Source organism: Harpia harpyja, chromosome 1, assembly GCF_026419915.1.
Source record: "Harpia harpyja isolate bHarHar1 chromosome 1, bHarHar1 primary haplotype, whole genome shotgun sequence".
In the NCBI taxonomy this organism is placed as follows: Eukaryota; Metazoa; Chordata; class Aves; order Accipitriformes; family Accipitridae; genus Harpia; species Harpia harpyja.
This window is the reverse complement of record NC_068940.1, coordinates 62293364-62316101: the sequence shown is the minus strand read 5'-3', so window position 1 is coordinate 62316101 and position 22738 is coordinate 62293364. Positions and strand designations below refer to the sequence as shown.

Sequence of the window (22738 nt, the reverse complement as noted above, 5' to 3'; positions counted from 1 at the left end):
AAATGATTGATTGAAACAGGACTTTAGTTTTTAATCATTTTTCTGAAATATTAAATTGACAATGAATATATATCATACATTTTCTTGGAAATCCAGCTTCCGTATTTCAGTTCCTATAGCACAGCTGCAGAATCATGACAAGAGTGGAGCAATTCTTTCTCTCCGTATAAATGAGGAACTGTTTCCAAATAATTGATTATTCCCTCCCAGAGATGAGACTGGAAAATTTTCTTTTCCTCCTTTCCCTTTATGTTAGAAAATGGTTTTCTCTGTAGTGTTCTTAATGAGAGGCTCTTGAGGATAGGAGCATGATTAAGTTTATGACTACAATGAGGAGCTGAGAATAAATGAAAGCAAAAATAATTTGTAGTTGGTATTTTAAATCAGCTTTCTGTTGTTAACATCTTTTGCACTCAAATGCATGATAATTGGGTATAAGGAAAATATTTTTGCTTTAAATACAATGAAGAAAATGTCAAGAACTTCAACTCAAGGTCTCTGTTCTTCTAAAGAGATCTCTAGCGAAACACTTGACATACCTATACCAGATAGGGCATTTGTGACATTTCGTATACTTTAAGGTAAAAGTAAGAAGAAAAAAAAATTCATTGTTTAGCTCTGTGGTTGGTGTTGGCATATGTTAAGTTTGTATCTTTACCCTTCACTGGACTTTGCGTACTGTCTCCAAGATACATCCAGATTCACAACATATTTAGACATCTAACTCCTCTTTTGTCCTTTTCAGCACATAGCAAAGAATGGGAACTAGAGCACCTATACTTTTCATATGCTATTGCTAGTTTTGTTAGGCCTTCTTTTGTCATAGTATAACAACTTACAGTGTTACTAGAACGCACAAAATTGGAAATGATCATAGGTTTACCACAGTTCTATTAATATTTTTTCTTTTTTTTTTTTTTTTTTTTTAAACTTAAGAGCTTGGCCACTTTGCTGATAACTTCGCAGATCCTTAATCAGTTTGCAGAATCCTTGCTTCCTTACTGGCTCCAAAAAAGACATAAGAAGAGGATGAAGAAACGCATATGTTCTCTGAAAACAGATACAGACCTGTCGTTAGTTGAACAAGTCAACTTGGAGAAAGAAATGGGCACCTATTTTGTACGTTTTACTACTGTAAAAGAGTTAAAAAGTTTTTTGGGCTGCAGTTGACAGAGATATAAGCCAGTGCAGCCTAAAATATTTCTGGCTGTCTGGCCTGGCAGCTTATTTCCAGCTTCGTCGGTTTTGTTGGTAGTGTTTATACAGCTATATGGTGCACTGGATCAAGAAACTGGTACAGTGCAGGATCCCAGTTACACCAGAACAAAGGGGTAGGAATGAACAGCGGAATCTGGAGCTACCTAACCCTGTATCACTGGAAGAAGTATTTGTGTAATATGCCCTTAATCTCCAAGGGTAGCCTGAAGGCTGTCAGGATGAAGAGCCTCGCATAGGGAAGTTGGAGGCTGTTTCTGTTTTAGTTTGTTTTTGCAGTGATGCTAGCTTAAACTGTCAATTAAACTATAGCCTGAGAGAGTGTGCTCGTGTCTGGGTGGGGCCAGAAATCGAGAGGGCAGAAGAGACCAGCTCTTCAAACCAATACTACTGCTGGAAGCTCTTGCTTCTTGAAACTACAGCTTTGGCATTTGCTGTCTTCCTAGTTCTGTTCCTGACCACCTCCTACCCAGTACAATTTCTAATTGTATTTAACAGACTTCATGCAGTTCATTACTTGCAGCTCTAAAGGAATTGACAAAGCAGACATCAGTGTGTGTGTTAAGGCCTTACAGACTGGCTGACAACTTGATCAGATGCTGCAAGCATAGTCACAGGAGTTTTAATAGTGTATGATTTATACTTTTACAGAATAAGAATTATATGTAGACAGTGTACCTTTTATGTAAAAGGTAGAGGATAGCAGTTTGAGATTTGATATTAATACCGTATCAGATTCCTCTCTTCCTGCATAAAGTGCCATGAAATGGGGAGAGGAAAAAGAAATACTACCTTTGCAATTGAGAAATTGTACAAATGTTAATACTTGTGTTCCTCTGGGAAGGTTGGTATTTCTCACATTTTATATGGAGGGAGATAGATTTAGCGAGCATGTCTATCGTACAATGGAGAACACAGCAGAAATCCCCAAGTTAGTGTCTGAACTGGTAAATCAGCACAGTCCAGCACTGTGCCTGCAAATAGGCCAGCGCAGCTCCAAAAGCTGTATATCGTCATCAGGCATTGATATACCCGATGAAATAAGCTCTACCTTTTAGACCTGAGCTGACTTCTGATTCTCAGCTGGCACATACAAAGCCATTGTGGTGTCTTTGAGTCACATTGCCCAGTGCTTCTTGTGCAGAGCTGGATCAAATGTATCTGCACCTGTTCTACTGTTCTGCCCTGAATAATTTTCCATGGGGACCCAACAGGTTAATTACAGAGTTAAGACTTTGCCTTGGGAGGTGTCCACTGCTAGCCTCAGTTTCAGTTCAAGGTACTGTCTACTCAAGGCCTTAATTTTATTTTCACTCTGAAGATTTTAATTGTACTGTGTTGGTGAATACACAATATTAGACCACTGATTTGTTTGGAAGCAGTGAGCTGTCAGCAGGGAAGAGTATTTCTAAAACTAAATCTGTCACAAGGGGGAAGCATTTGACTATGTTTAGTAACTGAGGAGTTTAGCAGGAGTCTTGACAGAATTCTGCATTTGAGACTCACTTGTTTTCCTTCCTTCACTTACTCTTTAACATTTAATTCTCTTTTTTTGTTTGTCTTCTTTCTCTCTCACTTTTCAAATCTCCAGCCCTTAAACCGGTTTAAGATGTAAAAACATCCTGCAATAATTGTGTGGTGTTTTTTTTTTTTTTTAAATTTCTGCTTGTCTCCTTTAGTTCATTTTCTCCCTGAATTTCTTTGTTGATTCTGTTTCCTTGATGCCATAGTTCTTGTGCTGCTCTTGTGGCTGACAATGGCACACTTTGAAATTTCTTTAACGTTGTATCAGACTCCTGTTTTCCTGCACAAAGTGTCACAAATTGAGTAGGAGAAAAATAAATACTCCTTTTCTTTCCGTACTCTGCTATTCTAAAAGTCAATAGGTACTGGGCAAGGAAATGAGAAGAAAGGTGTGAGGAAGCAGTGGGAATACTACGCAGTTACCGGAAGCAAGAGCATAAAGGGAAGCATTGCTCCCTGCCTGCAACAGTTGTCTGAGAAAGTGATAGCAGGGACAAATATGTGACTGCCAGTCCAGTGAGTGATACTGCACAAACGTCCCTAACGAAGACCTTACTAAAATTCAGAGTTCATGCAAAACGTTTCTATGGAAAAATCTCAGTGGTTTTAAAAGTTGGGTAGCTCCTCATGGTCTGCCCTGGAGATCTGTTTGTCACACCCAGCTCTACTGTGCAACTTTATAATGATCTCAAGTGAAAAATGTAGCTAATGACCACCCCAGGTTGATTTCTGAGCTTGCAGACTTCCACTGTCTCTCTCTGTTGGCTAGAAAGAAAAGCACTAGGTGCTGGAGAGGGCAGTCAGTTTAACAGTTATAATCAGCAAAAAAAGATTAGAGAACCACGTGTCTGATGCATGGAGCCAAACCCAATTTTATGCGGTTCCTGTAATAATCTCAGTTACTGTCAAGTCTTTATTATTTCATTTTTGAGAGAGAGGCAATATGTGGGTCTGGGCGAATACAAGATAGCTAGATCTGAGTTTAACTTGGTGGTGGTATTTTACCATACTTTTAGTGAACAGTTTTTCTTTAAAAATGGTTGGTTTTGTTCTTCACTTCATAAATAATTGCTGCAATCATAGAAGACTTATTAATACTACAAAACTAATATGCAAATATATATGATAACCTGCATGTGAATACTTAATCAGCATTTAAGTACCCACATTCTTGGTTTAAAGATCAGGTGATGGATTCATTGTGGATTTGCCAAAATAGGGCTTTTTGTTTGCATTAATTGTTCCTTTCAAGTGTCAGTGCTGCATTTTGTGATTTCAGCCTTCAAGTGGGCCACTAATTCTGCCTTACCTGTTATGAAATAAACAAGCAGAAATACCAGAAAAGAGTTGCCTATTTACCAACCTACTTTTCTGGTTAGGTCTTTCATGGACAGTCTGAAATATGAGGACTTTTCTTGTCACAATGCTCTTAGGAGAATGTTCTGCCAGTTAAAATGCATGGTGCTGTTTTCTTGTCCCCTACTGTTCCTTCTGCAATTGTTTCACTGAGATAGTCAGGAACTTAAATGGGATGAATGTGTTTATACAATTACTTCATGTAATAAGGATAAGAAGTGTGACTTGCAGAAAATGCATTAGGCAAAAGGAAAAACCTTGGCCTCCCCTTATTACGAAGTTTTGAGTAATTGAATAATTCCAAATTAACTAGCTGCAGTTTTGTTGTTGTTTTCTGTCACCAGTCATTCCCAAACAACTGATATGGGATGAGGAAGCTTGGTTACAACTGTATTGTTAATTCTGTGTTTCTTCATATATTTTTTTTTTGTGGGTTGAAGTTGTTCTTATTTTTGCTCTTTCAGGGTACTTTTGATGATTACCTGGAGTTGTTCTTACAGTTTGGCTATGTGAGTCTTTTCTCATGTGTTTATCCATTGGCAGCTGTCTTTGCAGTGTTGAACAACATCACAGAGATATATTCTGATGCCTTAAAGATGTGTAGAGTTTACAAGCGTCCATTTGCAGAACCCACAGCAAATATTGGTGTTTGGCAGGTAATTTTTGTGTCTCTTTCTATTCATTTGTTTTAAAAGAGCTTTCAACAAATTTATTTAAGCTGTGTGTTTGACCCACCGGGCACTTTGAAGTTTAGTAGGTACTTTGTTCTCTTCAATGCCTTAGGATAGTGTCTATCCAACTGTATATCCAAGTGATTTTTTTTTTGTGGAGTTTTTGACCGCGCCTTTCAGTTGCCTTTAAAAAGAAAACAAATCCTTCCTATAGTTCTTTTATATGTATGTATTGTACTCCTTTTGCCACTGCAACAAAGCAAAGCTGCCAGATACTGCCCAGTACTCTTTACAGCCAGCGTATTTTAGAAATGGTAGTATCTGATGCAATCTCAGAAGCGTGGAGCTCAGCAAGGGTTTCAGAAAAATTGAAGAGTGATAGGTAAGTATTTGGATTCCCAGGACTTGCTTGGCTGTGTGCCCTTGTGATTTGTTAAGGGAGAAGCTGCTGCCTGAGCATTCACACACCAATCAAGGAGTTGCACACACACTAAATGAGACTTTACCTGCTAGGACCGGAGTCCCTTTGCAGTGGGCAACTCCAGTGAGCCGACGGGTGCCCCTTTTGACTCCTCACACGCACACATTCACCCTTGGGTGCTGCTTCTTCCCTCAGGCTCAACCTAGGTTCCCAAAAGCAGAATCTAATCAAGGCCTTCAAAATGAAAAGCATAATTTATTCTATGGTGCACAGATTTAGACAGCTCAAGCTGGGTGCCTCTGCAGAGAGGCCCCAAACATTAAAATTCCTGGGCAATTACGCCCTTACAATCTAAGTTGCTGCCCCTCACACCATAGTCTGATCCAGTAGTAATATTCGGGTCTGGGGTCGTCTTCTCTCATTGGGTCCTTTTTCTTTCCTCTAGGCAGGTTCTTTCTCTTTCCTGTTTTTTAGGCTAGTAGTTACTATGTCTCCTTTTCCTGGCTCAAACTGACTCTGAGGCTTTCCGAATCTTCTTATTCCTCCAATCAGAGAATAGGTCAACGTTAAGCAAAAGCCTTAAGCAAGCTGTGAGTTCTGCTTTATCATGAAGGACTACATTTAAGAAGCTAAACAAAGTCCTTAAAGCCCTCCAAAACATATTAATAGCCTCTATAATTTATATACATTCCTGTGCTATTATAGCCTCACAATCTTATCCTGTTATTGCGATGTGCTGTTTGAGTCTCATTCAGGTGTGGTCCACGTGTTCATGTAGCTCATCTTTGCCACCTTCCACAACAGATTACTGGTACTCAAGCTGACTAATTTTAAAATAACCTGGATCTGTGAGCAGGAGCTGGACCTTTCTGCACAGCCTGAACACTGCGGTCTATCTAAACAATTTCATGCTAGTTGTACTGGGTTAAAGATTTTCTGTCCTCAGTTGTTTGCTAATGCAATCATGCTAGCATCAGCTAGTTCGGAGTGTGCTGAGTATGCTGCATCAGTGAACCGATTCTGACCAAAAATAAGCCCTGTAAAACCCTTCCAAAACCAGAGTGTTTTCTGAAAAGAAGGAAGGCTATTAAGTCGCATCTAGAGACTTTAGCATTCTGTAACAGCAGTAGTCTGATAAGGAATGTGAGGTAGGTTAGAGAAAATTTCTGTGGGATGACCCATATTCTAGTTTTATTTAACAACATTTCTAATGATATGTAATGGAGGCAAAGGGCACAATAAGCTAGTGGATTTTTTAATTTGGAGGGATTGTGAGTGTTGGTACCAAATGAAACAAATGGGAGATGAGAAATGAAATCGGGAAACCTCAAATGAAACATCCTGTAAAAACATGCAAACCAAGTATTCTGAGCAATGTTCATTAGACATGTACATAGGTATTAATGAAATGAACTTATAGGAGAAGCATTTTAATATTAGATCATTAAAAATGTGTAAATTATAATCTGATTGCGTTTTTTAACATTTAATTCGTTTTCTCGGTCCAAATCTATGCTGCCAACATCTTGATGGCACAGCTGCATTGACCAGTGGTGTGACCACCAGGTAAATGAAGCTGTGGTCATGAGTCCCAAGCATAACTGCAGGTATATTAATAGCATTTGCTTTTGCTAGAATAGTTTGTTTCAATCTAGGGAGTAGGTTGGAAAACTATAACACTAATGGTACAGTCATGTTTGTTTTTATAGTGTACGTTTTTAACTAATAGTAGAAATGCATTTGCTTTGTGAATTAAAAATAGTGACTCAAAAACGTAGTTATCTGTTTCATGTGGGAAGTTAGAATATTGGCTGAAAGATGTCTGTTAAAGGAATACTGGAGTTACTTTATCAGGTGAGCTGAGTCACCAGCTTGTTGTCAAGGAGAAGGTTACTTCTGCTAATTCATTGTGACAGTTGCTACAATTCAACATCAGTCTTTCTCATTCCAGAGAGGACTTTGAGATAAGTAAACATTATATTGCAAAAGTAATTGTCACACTGTAGTAATATTTTCAGACATTTTGTGGGAGCTCTGTAGGCAAAAGCTTCTTAGACTTGTACAATTGCATGCGTTTAAATGTAAATCTTTCTTTCAACAAATTTCAGCTTGTATAACTGTTAGTGATTTTAAAAAGGCATTCTGAACCATCCTTACACTTTCCTGTTACTTAACATTCAGACAAAACCCTCCAAACCCAGAGTGTTCGGACTATTAGTTCCTCTAGGAATTTTGCATTTTTTCCTATATCCTGAAAGAGATTTATGTTCAGGAGTATGACTGTAGATGAACGCATACTCTTTTATGTGTTGAGGTTATGAGTCTTGAAGACAGCAGGGATAAGGCTGCTTTCCTGTCCACTTTTTTCCTTTAGGATTATTCATAATTTTTCAGGAGGTGATCTGACATTATCTACATCTAGAATGTTAGTGATCTCTAAACAACTTCTCAAGGTCTTTACAGTACTATGGAATTGTGGAAGAATACTCTTTAACTTCTTCACAGCAAACACACATACAGGCACATAGAGAAATCAAATTTGAGAAAAATTCAGGGTTGCCAGGTGGTGTTTGTGGTATTGCAGACCTTGTTGTGGTCTTGTCCTTGCCTGTTCTTAAAGCTGATGAAGTCTGGACTGCTTGCCAAACAAGTCTTACGCCACAGAATTCAAAAGACGAAGGAAAATAAAAAGTTAAAATAATGGGTCTTCTGAGGATTTAATGAAGAGAGAGGTATTGTCCAGAGCAATTCAGGGACTGGTAAATTAGAGATAATGGTTGTAACTATATATTTGTGTTTTATTTCAGTTGGCTTTTGAAACTATGAGTGTAATATCAGTTGTTACTAATTGCATACTGATTGGAATGTCTCCACAAGTGAATGCCCTTTTCCCAGATTCAAAAATGGACCTTATTCTGACTGTGGCATTGGTAGAGGTAAGTCTGCCTTCAAAACAGTGTGTGTGTGTTTTAGTAGCAAATAACATGAACACCAGTGGAAGTTATACCAGGAAGTAGACTCCCCCCTCCACCCGCCAATATTAAAAGGAAATGTCGATTTCTCAATCAAAGAAGTGTTTCAAAGTCTTGCCTTTTGATTTCTTTCCTGTTTTTTCATGTACTGTGAATGTTGTTGCCATACTTTTACATACATTCCCAAGATACCATGTATTTGTTGCTTCATGTATTTCAAGAATTTAATAGTGCTATTTAAAGAAGCAAAATAACCACACTTTTGTGAACTGGTTATTTCTCTGCTTGGTTTGTGACTCCAGCATATCTTATAAAGACCTCCTACATAATCTTTATGGATGTTTCCTGTAAGGCTTGTCTGAAACAATTATGTATGATGACTGCAAATACTAGTGATTGTAACAGCATTTGGGTTTCATCTTTTCCTAATTCTGTGTAGTAAACACTTAAGTGTCATTCCTTTTCATACAAGGAGGGATGTCGATGGGCATTGTATGTAATTGAGATTGTAGGAATTTGTCCTTATATATCTTTCTTTTGGAACTTTCTTGTATTGCATTGCCTTGACTTTCATCATTATGCTATTTTAGTTTTTAGGAACTGGATTACTTTTCTTGTGGCAAAAAGTCTGGGTTGTCTGTGTGTGGTTGTTAAACTGCATGGCCTTATGGCTCCTGCCGTACAGCAGGAGCACATACTTCTTTGTTGTTGTTTTTACAGGTGTTAAGCATTATGCAATGAATTACAAGCTTGCTTTGAGTTTTATTTTCCAAGCCTCAAGGTTTGCAGAGTTAACTCTAATCACGAATCGTGTCAACTGGTTTACTGAAGTTCACATCTGCAGACAGCCTGATGTATTCTATTATGTGTGTGTGAACATTTGTATTAACCTCAGTGAGGTATTTTAATATGAAACTAATTTGGCAATTTAAATGTAATGCTGTAGTTCATTACTGGACAACATATCCAGAGAGATCATATTATGAAAACTGTATGACTAAGCAGTATAGATTTATGGCAGCTTAAAGAGATGGGGCTATTTTTGCCTTTGCTTCCTGGGTATTTATTCCCATCTTATTTGTTACACTGGCACTTTCTTTTATCTGGTGCATGATGAATCAGATGAGGGAATTGATTTGGGGGAAGCTGTCTGACCCAGTTCACTGGTGAAAGGGAGCAGGATGGAAGTAACTGTATGTGGAAGACACACAGTAATGCTGTAGGTTTGTGCTGGATTAAATTTGTGGGACTTCTGCACTACTGTCTTTCTCCTGTAAGCATTACTTCATCTAACAGGAAGATCCCTAAACTATGAGAGGAGCACAAATCTCCTGTATTGGCAATATTGCCATGCACCTTTACTATATTTATTAATGATTAAACTGTGCATTTCAGTTGTAAGGAAAAATTCAGGATCAGAACATATCACATTAAACCTCTAGGACAAACCTGGTGCATCTAAAATACATCAGTGTCAAGGTAGGAAAAAATTCTGTTGGATATGTCAGGGTGTTGATAGAAAAGCATTTTACATCACCTAGTAGAGATTCAGAAACACATGATACAGGTAAGTTATTTTACTTTCTGGTGTTTGGTGCAGATGAAGATGAAAATTTTATGGTGTGTTTATGCTATTTTGAGCAGCTTGGCAGGCAGTGTAAAAATGTTGAGGAACATAAGAAATTTCTTTTTAGTAGGCTGTGTATGCTTTCACGTGTTCAGTTGATGCAGTAACCTACTTAAATCTTAGCTGTCATTAAATATTTTTATCAGGTTTAAGTAATTGAGACTCCAGTTGAATATTTAGATATGTTTGATGCAAAGCTAAATAGAAGAAGCACTGTTCTTACCAAAGCATAGGTATTAGCAATGTCCTTTTTCTTTTATTTAAAAAAAAAAGTTAGTGCTTTTTAATAACAATAATACTAATACTCTTCAAATGGAAACATGTTTATATGGCAACAGTTGACATCACTCAGTACAGAAGTAATGAAGGACTGTGTGTGATATTCTTACAAGCGTTCTGTAAGCCAGCCCCTACAGATTTATGCAAAGTAATTTTTTTTTTCATTAACAACACTAACTCTACTGCTGTCTACACTTTTGGTGGGAATACATATTGTATCAGCAAAGTAAATGCTAATTAAATAGAATAAAATATTAAGCATTTCATAATAAATAATGGTAAATATTAAAATAATAACATTTAATAATAATTTTGAAGTATTAAAACAGCAAACTTTTTTTTGAACAGTTGACCTATTTTCATCAATCCAACATCTGCTTCCATAGCAACACACTTTGAACCAGGAGTAGAATCATGAAACTCCCCTCCTTTACTTATGGATGGATGCTAATCGAGTGCAGCAAGTGTAGTTTTCAAACAGAAAGAAGTAGGTGGATGTCCTTAAAGCAGGAAACAATAAGCCCTTATTAACATAATTTAAAAATAGTTATATCCCATAGTGTGTTTAGTTATTCAGGCTTTACCATAGACACATACTTTTGGTATGAACTACAGCTGCAAAGTAGGACATTCCAAACAAGCATCTGTGCTTGTGTGAAACTGTTCACAATCACCTCTGACTTCTTACACTGATTTGAAAAAGAAAGGATATTACTCTGAAGAAGTTTGGTGAATAGTTGTAGGAGTGGGTTGAAACAAGGTGTAACCTTAATTCTGCAGTGCTTTCTTACTTTTCTTTGAAAATTGTTGAAAAAGGGTTTTGTTCATGTGGACTCTCATAAATTCAAAGAATGCTAATCAAATCAGTGTCAGGACTACTCTGAAAGTTGAGTCTAAGAAATCAGTTGCATGTACAACTCTTAGTAGTGATGAGTATTTTTTTCTTTAACAGTACATCAGTAGGGGTGTTATGAAGCAATAGCTGTAAAATACAGCTTAACATGAATGTATCCTAATCTCCAAAAGTAACTCATTGTGTATCCAGCACTCAAATGAGTAAACTAATGGGAAGCTTTTATGCAGAGGTGCACGTAGCCTGGATGTTTTATGTCACATTGAGGCATTTGGGGATTAGCTTGGTAATACTAAATTAATAATGGAGGGCCCACTTGACAGCTGTAATATAAAATCTGACCTTACAGTTGACAAATATGATTTGGGGAAGAATGTAGTCATAAGCTCTGGTATAGATGAATATGAGGACCTTAGTGTAAGGACAGCACTAGCATATTTGTAGTAAACATGGCTTAATAAACAGTTGGGCCATGTGGATTTGATTTCATGGAGTCCTCAAGGATTTGAAATAGATCTTCATGAGCTTCATAAAATATATATATATATATATGTGTTTAAAAGTCAGTTCTGTAAGAGGTATGGAGTGGAATAAGGGAAGTAACCCTTTATTAAGCTTTTTTTTTCTGGGTGAGGAGGAGCTGACAGTGCATTTATCAAAGGCTGGAAAACAGGAATCATAGCTTGTTAATAAAGCTGAAAAGTTAGTGGTGGTATGTTTAGAAGTGTTAGCTGGTCCAAAATCAAAGTGGTTGAGAGTTGCCTGGTACATCTGCTTTTCTCTAGAGTTACATTTTATTAAGTGTATTTCTTCATCAAATGTTTCCTGGTGTACAGTAGAAGCTCTTTGAGCTTCTGCTGAGCACTCTTAATGTAATAGTCCCAACATTCAATCAGCTCAGCAGTAAACTTGACAGTTGTTTCTGAAATGATGTGCCAAAGAAACTGGGAAACACTACCAGAGTCGAGCAGTTTGGATTCTAGTAGATGAGAAGGTATACTTATCATCTGGTTCTAGGCATCATCATACTTTGCTTTCCAGATAAACTTCAAAATTAGTAAGCATTGCATCCTGAGTGCAGCTGAAGGTCTTTTGAATCCAATTCCTGAGCAAAAGCAATTTTAGGTGGCTTGTTATGTCAAAATGAATGTCTTTTCCCTTTATTTCCTTTTAAAAAAAATCCTTAAATGCTTTGCAAGAGATTTCAGTGTTATCTGTTTTTTCCTGATAAAGCTGCGATTTTGTATTTTTATTTTTTAAGAAACAGCTCTAGTTGCCTCTTTTCTTAGCAATAACATACATGACTCCATTCTGGCAGGGTGGAAGTGAGGCGTGCTTCTGTACGGTATAGAGTTTATGTGTGGAGCAAACAGCTTTATTCATGTAGAATTGAGGAATTTGGGATTTAGCAGATACGCAAAGTACACTTACATATTGACCATCTTTACATAGTAGAGAAACTGGAAAAAAATGCAGAAAAAGAGGCTGCATCAGCATACATGCATATATAAATCCATTGACACTAATGGAGTTGTAACAGTGCAAAGTTGAAGCAAAACAGCTGTGTATAAAGCAATTTTTTTCTAAATTATTTCTGTGTTTGTGACAGGTACTAATTTAAAATATGGTAGCCGCAGAGTTTCATATACAGAATTGGAGAGTAGTCTAGGTTGGAAGGGACCTCTGGAGATTACTTGGTCCAGCCTTCTGCTGAAAGCAGAACCCTAGATTAGGTTGTCCATGTCCTTGTCAAGCTAAGCTAAGGCTCGAATACTTCCAGTGGGAGAAAGTCCACCACTTCTCTGGGCAAACTATTGCATTGTTTAATTGTTCTCATGGCAAAGAATTGTGGGTTTGCTGGGTTTTTTTCTTACGGCAAGAAAAAAATTTCCCTGAAGCAACTTGTGGCTCATGGCATCTTGTCCTTTTACTGTGCATCCCTGTGAAGAGGGCACCTCTGCCTTCTCTAAAATTACCCGTTAGGCATTGGAAGACCATGGTTAGATCCCCCCCACCCTCCCAAGCCTTTTCTAAGTGGAGCAAACTGAGTTCCTTCAGCCTTTCTTCATATGTCAGGTTCTTCAGCCCTGTAGTCTTGGCGGCCCTCCAACAGGCCCCCTCCAGGTTTTCAATGTACGTTCTCCAAGTTGCCAGTGCCACTTTTAAAGAAATAAGGAGTGCTTTCCATGTGGGCTTATCCCCTTGTATCTTTCTGCTAGTTGCAGTGTGTATTCTTTCTTTGTCCTCAATCTATTTGCTCTTTAATCAGAGAAGATAATTTCTGGAAGCAGTTGTACAACTCAACTCTCTTACTCCTGAAATTTTTTTGGCAACAGTCTCCAGGTATCTGTCTTCCCATGTGCTAATTCTTTTCTGTGGCAGTGTGTTTCTTCCATACTAAGATGCATACTTATATGCATGCATATATACCACATGAGGGTGTTTCATTTATAACCCAAGTAGTTTGTCAGTTTTCAGGTATAAATGTAACGAGGAGTAATTACTGGTAAATACTTGATTTTTTGTTTAATTTTCTGTCTAATGGTTAAATGTATAGGAAAAAAAATGATTATTTAGGTATAACGAATAAATATTAATGAGGAAGTTACACGTAAGGCTTTTTCTGTAATGTTTCATGGTAAGGTACAAGCCTTACTGACGGTTCCTTTTTGAGAAAATATTTAGCAAGCTTATTCATCAGGTATTATATTTTAGTGAAACAGATACCCTAGCCAAGACCTATCTATGCTTGCACTTGTGCCAAAAATAAAAAAATTCAGAAAGATAAATGGAAAAATGCGCTTCGTGTAAATTGTGTAATTATTTGGTTCACTGATGTATATATACATAAAATAATTCTGCAGCATTACTAATTCTGAATGTTAAAAAAGATTAATCCAAGCCACTGGTGATTTCAATTAACATACTGTTTTTGTTCAAGAATACCTCTACCTCAGCTGCAAACATGTACGCAATCATATATAAAAGTCCTCTTTTAAAAACCTGATGTGTATATTTTCATTTTTGATATACAAAATAGTAATTTGATTTTTATATTCTATCCTGGACAGGTAAGCCACTGCAGTTTGGTTTATTTCTAGATTTGCAATTGTGAGCCATAAAAATAGTTTGATATTTTAATTTAAAGCTGAAACCCTGGCAAAAATTACCAGAAGAGGCTGAATAGTGTTGGTATAACACCTAGTGGAAGTTTCTAAAGGTTACTGGAGTATAAAGACTTAAAGTTTACTGATTCTTTAGTTTACTGTTTGACAACATTTTAAGAATAAAAATGAACTCAAATTTCTGTGCATTTTATACAGATTGTACTTTGCAAAAGGTTCTTGAAACTGTAGGTTTAGTTTGAATATGAAGTTATGAAATATTTTAGATCAGTTATTCTTCTGAGTAACAGGGGAACAGATTGCTCTCAGGGATTTTTTTCTCACCTTAGTGAGAATTTTAACCTTTCAGATGGGAGAAGGATTTATGGATTTGTCTGTATAAAATTTTATAAATGATTGCCGCTGAACCAGACTCCTGGGACCATATCAACGAGGTTAAAAAATACGACAGTTTTGCTGGTTGTACATTAATATGGATTATGCTTATTTCTAAAATCAAAATTTATCACAGATCTTTTTATTGCCATCTGCTGGTTCTTTTGAGATATTCATTCTGATCTAGTGTAGATTTTTGGTCACTCTGAATCTGAAAGATTAATGGCAAAAGCTTGTCAGAATGAAAACAAACATTAAAATATTCAGAGCTAAGTAAGTTTGTAGTTGCTGGTTGTATTCTGAGGTTTTTTGCTAGTATAGAAATGAAAATGAATATTAACATCTATCCTTAAATAGTCCAATGGCTTTTTGAAAGTCTCAGAATTTAAAACAGTATTTGTGGATTTTCCTATTTGTGAGTCATTTTAATTTGTTTGTCCTTATTTTCTGTTCTTAAACACTTCCTTTTTCAGATTCTCAATTTGCTATGTTGGAAGTTGAAAAATAATCACACAGATGAATGAATTGTCCTGTTCAAACCACATAAAACCACTGAAATGTGTTAAATATGTGGGTATGTGTAGTAATGTGTAGGACAGCAAGAAACCACTGTATTGCATCAGGTTTTTCAACCCTGATAACTGAAATGTGTTGATGCATTTTACTACTGTGTCTACCCCAACTGAAGCATTGTATTTTGACAGTAATTTTCTTTTCTTGCTTTAGGGTGACACAATTCAGGATGTGATTTTTATCTTTAAATAAATACATGTCTTGGTTGTAAAGGTCAGACTTGGTGTATGAAATACAGCTTTACTTTTTTTTTTAAACAGATTATTTTGATGCAGTTGAACTAGGAATATGTACAAAGGAGTGGCTGAGCTGGGTTGGATCATGAGTCTATCTAGGCCACAATTCTTTCTGCAGCAGAGGCCAAGGGAAGAGTATATTAGTATAGCCAACTATGTAGTCATGCTTCCTCAAAATGAATTCCCAGGATCTGGTAATTTGCAGTGTAAACCTTTTTAAGGACCTGTCTCGTTACTGAAAATGAGCTGGCCGGAGCTTCATATGAAAGTGTGCAATGCTTTCATACAATGGCATATCCACGTTTTCAAAAGAACCTGAATTATTTTATAGTAAAAAGCTAGTTAGGCAACTAACATTAATATACTGTTAGCTTCATCATGTGTATTGGTTCTACCCTGGATTTTTCTAGCTTTTCTCTGCTGTTTTTTCAGTTGTCTTTTCTGTGTAAGGACTTTTAATTCTAAATTGGATACTGCCAGTGTGGGTGTGACATTATAGTGGAGGTTAAGAAGTTGGTGGCACAGGAAGCCCTCTCACTGGGAAAGAAAAGCTGGGAGGTATCTCAGTAGAAACAATGACGGCAAAAAGGTAATACTCTCTTCTTGCCATCAGCCAGGTGGTGGTAGGAACAGGGAGCTACAAAGGTATTAAGTGCTAGTTAGGTAGAAGACCTGAACTTTCAAGAAAGATCACAGCAATGCTTTAGCTCATGTTGGGGTCCCTTCAATAAGAAGCAGAAATGGGTGTGTCATCTGGGATTGTGCCATTCCTCATGAAATTAACATTATCTGGTAGATACTACTGTATTTTTAAACCATGAGTATACTAAGAAGGCTGGATGGGGGAGATACCTTAGGAATTCTTCCTGGAAGAGAGCATATTCCTTAACTATGCTAGTAAGTGCTTCAGAAGTGTCAACCTGGAAAAACAGCAGAAGACGACTGAGTAAGAATATTTTTTTCTGTTCCTTCTGGGATTGTGCAAGACTGCCAAAATGACAGAACTTCAAAAGCGAAGATGAATAGAGAATGGATCTTTGGGGACAATTACAAGACATTTTAAAGAACTTTATAAGAATCAGACTTTCAGATCTCTTAAAAACCCACTTAGCTTAATATTTCCCACAAAGAAGTTTCCTTTAATGTATAAATTATGGTATTTTCAACTCAAGCCTGATCAGGATGTACAGCTTCCTTGCTGGCAGTTGGAAGTTGAATGGCCAGACAAAAGCCAAGTTAATACCTATTAATATTCATTGTTTACCTTCCACTTGATTAAGATTAGTAATTGTTTAATAACAAGGTAGAGTATGAACATTCAAAGCCTCCTGGCTTCACAACCATTCCAAGGTTGGCTTAGCATTTCATGGAACTGAATTGTTTTGTTCTGTAGATAACATATTAGTTTATTAAGTTAAATTATTGAAATAATTTTCTGCAAATGTGATATCTATAGCTGCCAGCACAAGCCTGAATAATGGCATTTCCTCGAGAATGTAGGGCTATAGGATTCAGATACCATATTTCCATACATCTGTGATGCAGTTTGCAGCAGCATTTCTTTGTATCGTTCTTACTAGAAGCCTTTGTTTTCAGGGACTGTGATGTTCTTCCTGTCTCCGAAGTTTGATATAACTTCTTTGTCTAAGGTGGTATGTTTTGGTTGGTTGGGTTGGTTGGTTTTAAAACTGTGTGTAGCATTGGAGGATAAATCCGATTTGCCATTTGTATCCTCAGATGATTGAGAGTGAAAATCAGTGGCTCTGAGCAGGTAAGGGAACCCAAAGATAGAAAATGTGGGGTTTGCAGCTGCAGTTGGAAAAGATGTGGAGATCAGGAGGTCAGTAAAACTGTCTCCAAATAGCAGGAGAAAGCCAGTCATACATGTATTGGAGCCTCTGTATTGTCGATCAGATAAAAACACCTCTTTTCAGAGAGAGTCTTAGTGATGTAATGTTGTTGCTTGTGTGTTTTCCAGTTATAAAATTGCAGAAGAATTTGCTTTTCTTTTATTAAATTTTCTTTGCAATAACTTCTAACACTCTGGTTTGGAGTGTTAAGCCTTCTGGATAGACTTTTGTATTTATGTTGTTGACTTTGTTACACACCTGCTTAGTATTGTAATTAGTAGTCATTTATTGGAAACTTCTCTTCTTTAAAAATTAGCTAAATTTGTTGCTATAGTTTCTCCCCTCCTGACCCTCTTTAGAAAAAGTTCCAAAGCATCATTTGCTTTTTAAAATCTGGGTTTATAAAAAAATATTCCCTTTGTTTTTTGTTTGCTTGCTTTGTTTTGTTTTTTAAGTGCTGAGAGCCACCTGGCACACTTAACTGAAAACTGATTTTGGAACTTAAATTGTACAAGAAAATGCAGTATTGGATTGAAAGGCTGTAGTATAGAGTTAACTTTTTTTTTAATAGTCTCTGTGAAAACTTCTTATTAAACGCCGGCTGAAGATGGTCATGAGTCATGCTGTAAAGTAAATGTCAAAAGAAGTGGGCTTAATTACTTCATTTTTGCACTGAATTTTTATCTTATACTGGAAGGAAGTGTCAATCCAGTATTTCACTCTTCTGATCAGAAGAAATTAGTGGAATGATGTGTAATTTTCAAAGGGATTTTTCATTAACTGTGGCAGTGTGCAATCTGCCTGGTATGCTGCTGCTTTCTATTCTAATACGTTGAACAGTCCTTTTGAAGTCATGGGAGATTCTAATGCATGCCTATAATCGGCTAAATCTCTACAATAAATAATGCAAAGGAGATAGAAGCTGCTGGGAATTCATAAACCATAATATGTTTGATCAAGGTTAGTTTTAGTCAGAGGATTTGTTGTAAGATAAAAAATGTGTGTGTGCGTGGTATAGGGATTACAGATAAACCAATATCAAATATAAGGGTATCTTTTATTAAACTTGAAATATAGAATTTGCAATACTTGAGTTTATCTGCATCTCTGTGTGTTTTTTTCAGAAGTTCATAACCATTGCAAATTCTGAGTGAAACTTGGTTTAAAATCCAGTGACATGGGAATAAACAGTTTATTAAAGGAAATGTTTAAATTTTTACTGTTATAGCTTAGCAAATAAAGTTATTGAATTCAAGTACTTTCTTGTTCTTCTAGCTTCTAAAAGGCGTCACTTTAAAAAAAGATGTCTATACTAGGAATAGCTTGTAACAGATAAATTATTAATGCACCTTGAAGAATAGCATGTTGGAGAAAATTGAAGTATTAGTTTATTCTAACACTGGTTGCATTTGGTAGTTCTGCTTTATTTCCTGTGTAATTAGAGGAAGTGCGGGAGCAAGCAGGAGAAATATGATGAGTATTAGTGTGACATCTTTCCAGTGGCTTTCATGCCAGTTTAACAAAATAATACTGGGGAAAGTGTATTACACTTTTTAAAAAGTATAATATGTGTATATAGGAAGGATTTGAGGGATAACTCCTTACATGTGAATAAGGAGTCCACAACCCAGACTGTAGAGCGTTCCTGCAAGTGTTCCTGTTTCTGTTCCACTCCCTGTAGTTACAGGAGACTAAAATTACTTTTAAATTCTTACTGCAAACTGTCCTTTAAGAGTCAAAAGCACAGCTTATAGTGAGAATGGGATGTGGCCATATTCCTTCCCGTGGAGACAGCAGGTTGAAAAGTGACACTGGTACCATTATGTTAATAGGTTCACAAATTGGTCTTCCCTAAACTTGGATGGTCCTTTCATGGCCAAATAAAACTGACTTTGGATATGTCAGAAGGAATGAGTCGATCTGCCTCTTCAGGACTTCCAGCTTGTATTATTTTGGTGCGTATCTTGAAAGCCACATGTAACGCAAAACGTAACTGCTGATTTCCTAGGTAGTATGGAGACTGCAGTTCTTTCACAACTGCATGGTCTTTGTATCAGTGCGATTGGAATTGCAAGTTTTGAACTTGCTGAGTATAGGTAGAGCCTTCTATCATTTTGTTTTTCTGTTTTTATGAATCTTTCAAGTTGCTCAGGCTTTCCAAGCAACCTCAGGTGCTGTGGTGGTTACACTAAGACCTTAACTACCCAGAGATGTTAACAATGACAGTTACTGAAAAAGACATGTTAGGGGTGCACCTCCTCATGTGGATGCTCTGTTATAGTATTATAATAACTTTATTCTGGTATAAATCTTCAAAATAAGAGGTTCCAAATCCACTGAGTTTTTAGTCTGTTTTCCATGTCTCTTCCCCTCCCTCCCTGTTTCTGAAGGTGGAGTGAATAACAGTAGTGGCAGCTTGCTCTTCTGTCCCACCCCCTCAATGTAGATTAAACTTTGAGATCTATAGTTACGCAGTTTAATTACAAAATAATTGGTACAGCAATGGATCAAAAGCTGTATGTTGTAAAATGTCTTCTGAAGCTGAAGTGTAAGAGTACGTACAGCTGTATGACATTTTTCAAATTTTAGCTAGGGAAGCTACATGCAAGAATTGCCTTTCTAATAGGAACACTGAGCAAAAAGGGGGAGGGAATCCAGCTTCCTTTGCAATGTCACATTATATTAATAATTGCAGCTGCATCTTGCTTTGCTCAGCTTCCCTCTGAAGACATCTGAACTGCAGAGATACTGCGAGTGATAAGAGCATAATCTTAGAAGCCATAAAAAGAGGCAGATGCTTCTTTGGATCCTACAAAGTAATTGTGGCTAATATGTAAAAAGCTGCATTGTGGCTTCTTTTTAAAGTTTGGGAGAAGACTTAGAACTTCGCTGACTCTATTTCAAACAAAAGAAGCCTCCTGTCTTGTCATTTTTCTGTTGGTGCGTTGTCTAGAGATACTGCCTTGGTACAATAATACTGATGCGTTTCTGCTGGTGCAAATGTGTTCTTATGCATGTGTATATGTTTTATAACATACAGTGATAGTTTAGATTTTTTTGGCAAAAAATCAAGACTTAAAGATAAATTTCCGTTAGATTCTTTGTGCATACTACCATCTATAGCTAAAATCTGTCCCTTTGTCATATGTACCTTTCTAATGTGCTTTATATTACAGAATTATAGCTACATTTGGAAATCAGTGTCAAAACTGTGGAGAGCCTGAGAGGGCTACCTAGTGTTGTGGTGTCTACGTCAGGCAAAGCTTGACTTCATCAGGATGGGACTCAAGTGTCTGTTGTTCTTCCTCTGCTCCCGTCTATCCTATTTTTCATCAGGAGAAAACATGGGTGGCTGTTTGAAAGTGGAGGAGCTGCACTGTTACACTGGTAACAGCTGCCCCATTCTGGCTGATTGGGGAGTGAAGATTCAAAATGTTTTGTGGACCCTGCCCCTAAGTTTAGCTTATATAACTTTACTCTCCCTGCTCTGAACGAGGATCATGTAACCTTAACTAAGATGCGAGGTTCCTAGCATGAGGATTTTCATTGTTCTCAAGTAACCTATTCATGAACTTTCTATTCTTGTAGTTAGAAAGCTTTAACAAAAATCTCCCAAGTGCAGGTTAAGCTGATTTACTACTTGTAGTACAGAAAAGTAATTGGTCACTGTTCCCTTCATGATGACTTTCTAACTGCTGTGGTGTTCCTGTCTTCTATTTCCTAAACTGCATGAACTCAGATCTTTCAGCTCTTCCTCACAGGTCAATTATTTCAAAATACTTGGTTTTGTTCTTACCAGGATTGTCTCTATTTTTTAAACGATGATACCTGAAACCAGATACAAGTGCGTAAGTTTTACTATACTTCTGAGTATAAAAAAAGTTCAGGTACATCCTATGTTGTATGTGATGCTCTTTTTAGCATGTCAGAAGGTTTTTCTGTCTTTTCTGCAATCACCTTGTACTGAATATTTCTTTTTTTCTGAATTGGTGCTATACATCTTTCAATGTGTACCTGTTTGTTTTCACTGAATCTCATCTTGTTCATTAGGACTGTTTCTTCAGTTTTTCAGGATCACTGAGTTCTAATCCAGCTCTTCAGAGCACTTGGATTTCTCCTTGCTTGATATCATATGTGCAGTTCTTAAGCTGATTTTCCTGTTCAGTCACCAAAATTGTTAATGAAACTACTGAACTAGGGTCTGATCCACCACAAGTCTTTGTAGGCCCCCATGGGATAGTCCTTCCAGCTTGACAGTTGCCAATGATTACTGTTGAAGGGCTTTTCTTTTCCAGTCAGTTTTGTGCTTCCCTATTCCGTTACTTGATTTAGAGTGTTTTGAGAGTGACACAACTACTATAAATCTTGTCAGAGTAGTTACATTTACTTTTATTGTTGCTTCTGAACCCACGTTTGAGGTTATATGCATTTCTGCACTATGGTTTCATTGGTGAATGGTTTTGCAAGGAAAATTCAGAAATATACATTGATTTTTTAGAAATTGGTTTCTAGCTATCAAACAAATTATAACAAAATGTCTTATCGTCTGCCACTGTTCTCTGAATTATAACCAATTAGTGTTATATCAAGGCATGGACATGTCTGTATTAAAACATGTGCATGATGGGCAAAAATCACACAAAAGGTTTACGTAGGCCAAAAAGTTAATTGTTCTTTGTGTTGATAGAATTTTGTTGGTGCTTGCGTTTCCAAAGAAGTCTTTATTTTAGAATCTACCTGATAGGCTGCAGGTTTGTCCCGGTGAGAAAAGATGGGTCTGTTCTGTGAGCTGATGGTGTGCTGTGGTTTCCTATGCTCGCCTCTACTCAGAACAGAAAGAAGGTCTGGTGTTCTTAGGTAAGCAGTGTTTTGTGGAGGGTGATTAGTGACCTCTCCCAGCGTAGTCTCCGTTATAACAGCATGTGGGATTGCAAATACACCAAGGTGCTGTCAGTGAGCTCTTGAGTCATTAAAAATATAGTGAAAGTTGTGATCTTGCCAAACACCAGATAATTCTGTTTTATTAAACTGCTAAATATGTGCAAATATGTACCAGTTCAGAATGACTGTCCCTTTGGACCGTTGTTCATGTAATAACAATTTGCTGGATTGCTGCATTAAAGGAGGAGGACAAGTATGTGGATGGGAGGTTTTTACCCATACTTGCTAATCTAAAATCTAGGCTATTTTATTTTAAAACTAGCTAGCGTGCTAGTCTTCTGTTAAGAAATGGTAACATAATATTTAGGAAAATTTGAGAGTGTTAAGTCTGGCAGTGTTTGAAGCTGAGTTCCTACAGATAAAATACCTGATGCATTGGCAACATTTTGCCAATCATAATGCAAATCATTGCCACAAACATAGGTCAGAGTTGGTGGCGTTTCTGTTTTCAGTTCACTGCTTAGTATTTAAAAGTAGAGAATAAATATACTTAGGGAAGGGAAATGCAGTAGCTTAGAATGGAAAGAACACAAGCATTCATTTATGATTCTGGTAATCAAGGAGTTTAAGTGCTAGTGCATGGTGGAGTTTATTATCTATCTATTAGTATACTTAAAAAAATCATAAAATCTGGAGAATTCTGTGACATTATGCTAAATTAGTTTTGTACCTTTGTTGACAGTTCTATTCTTTGATTATTATGTTTTTATCCCTGGATTT

General features: G+C 36.9%; 1 protein-coding gene across 2 annotated transcripts in view; it reads left to right on the top strand.

Annotated features, from left to right (window-relative positions):
• ANO10 (anoctamin 10) overlaps positions 1-22738 on the top strand; it is a 130167-nt gene that overhangs the window by 15432 nt on the left and 91997 nt on the right. For both annotated transcript variants that reach the window (XM_052797242.1, XM_052797250.1), the window contains exons 9-11: positions 937-1119; positions 4560-4751; positions 7995-8123. In XM_052797242.1, coding sequence (XP_052653202.1) covers positions 937-1119; positions 4560-4751; positions 7995-8123 — 504 coding nt within the window. The remainder of the gene's footprint in view (positions 1-936; positions 1120-4559; positions 4752-7994; positions 8124-22738) is intronic.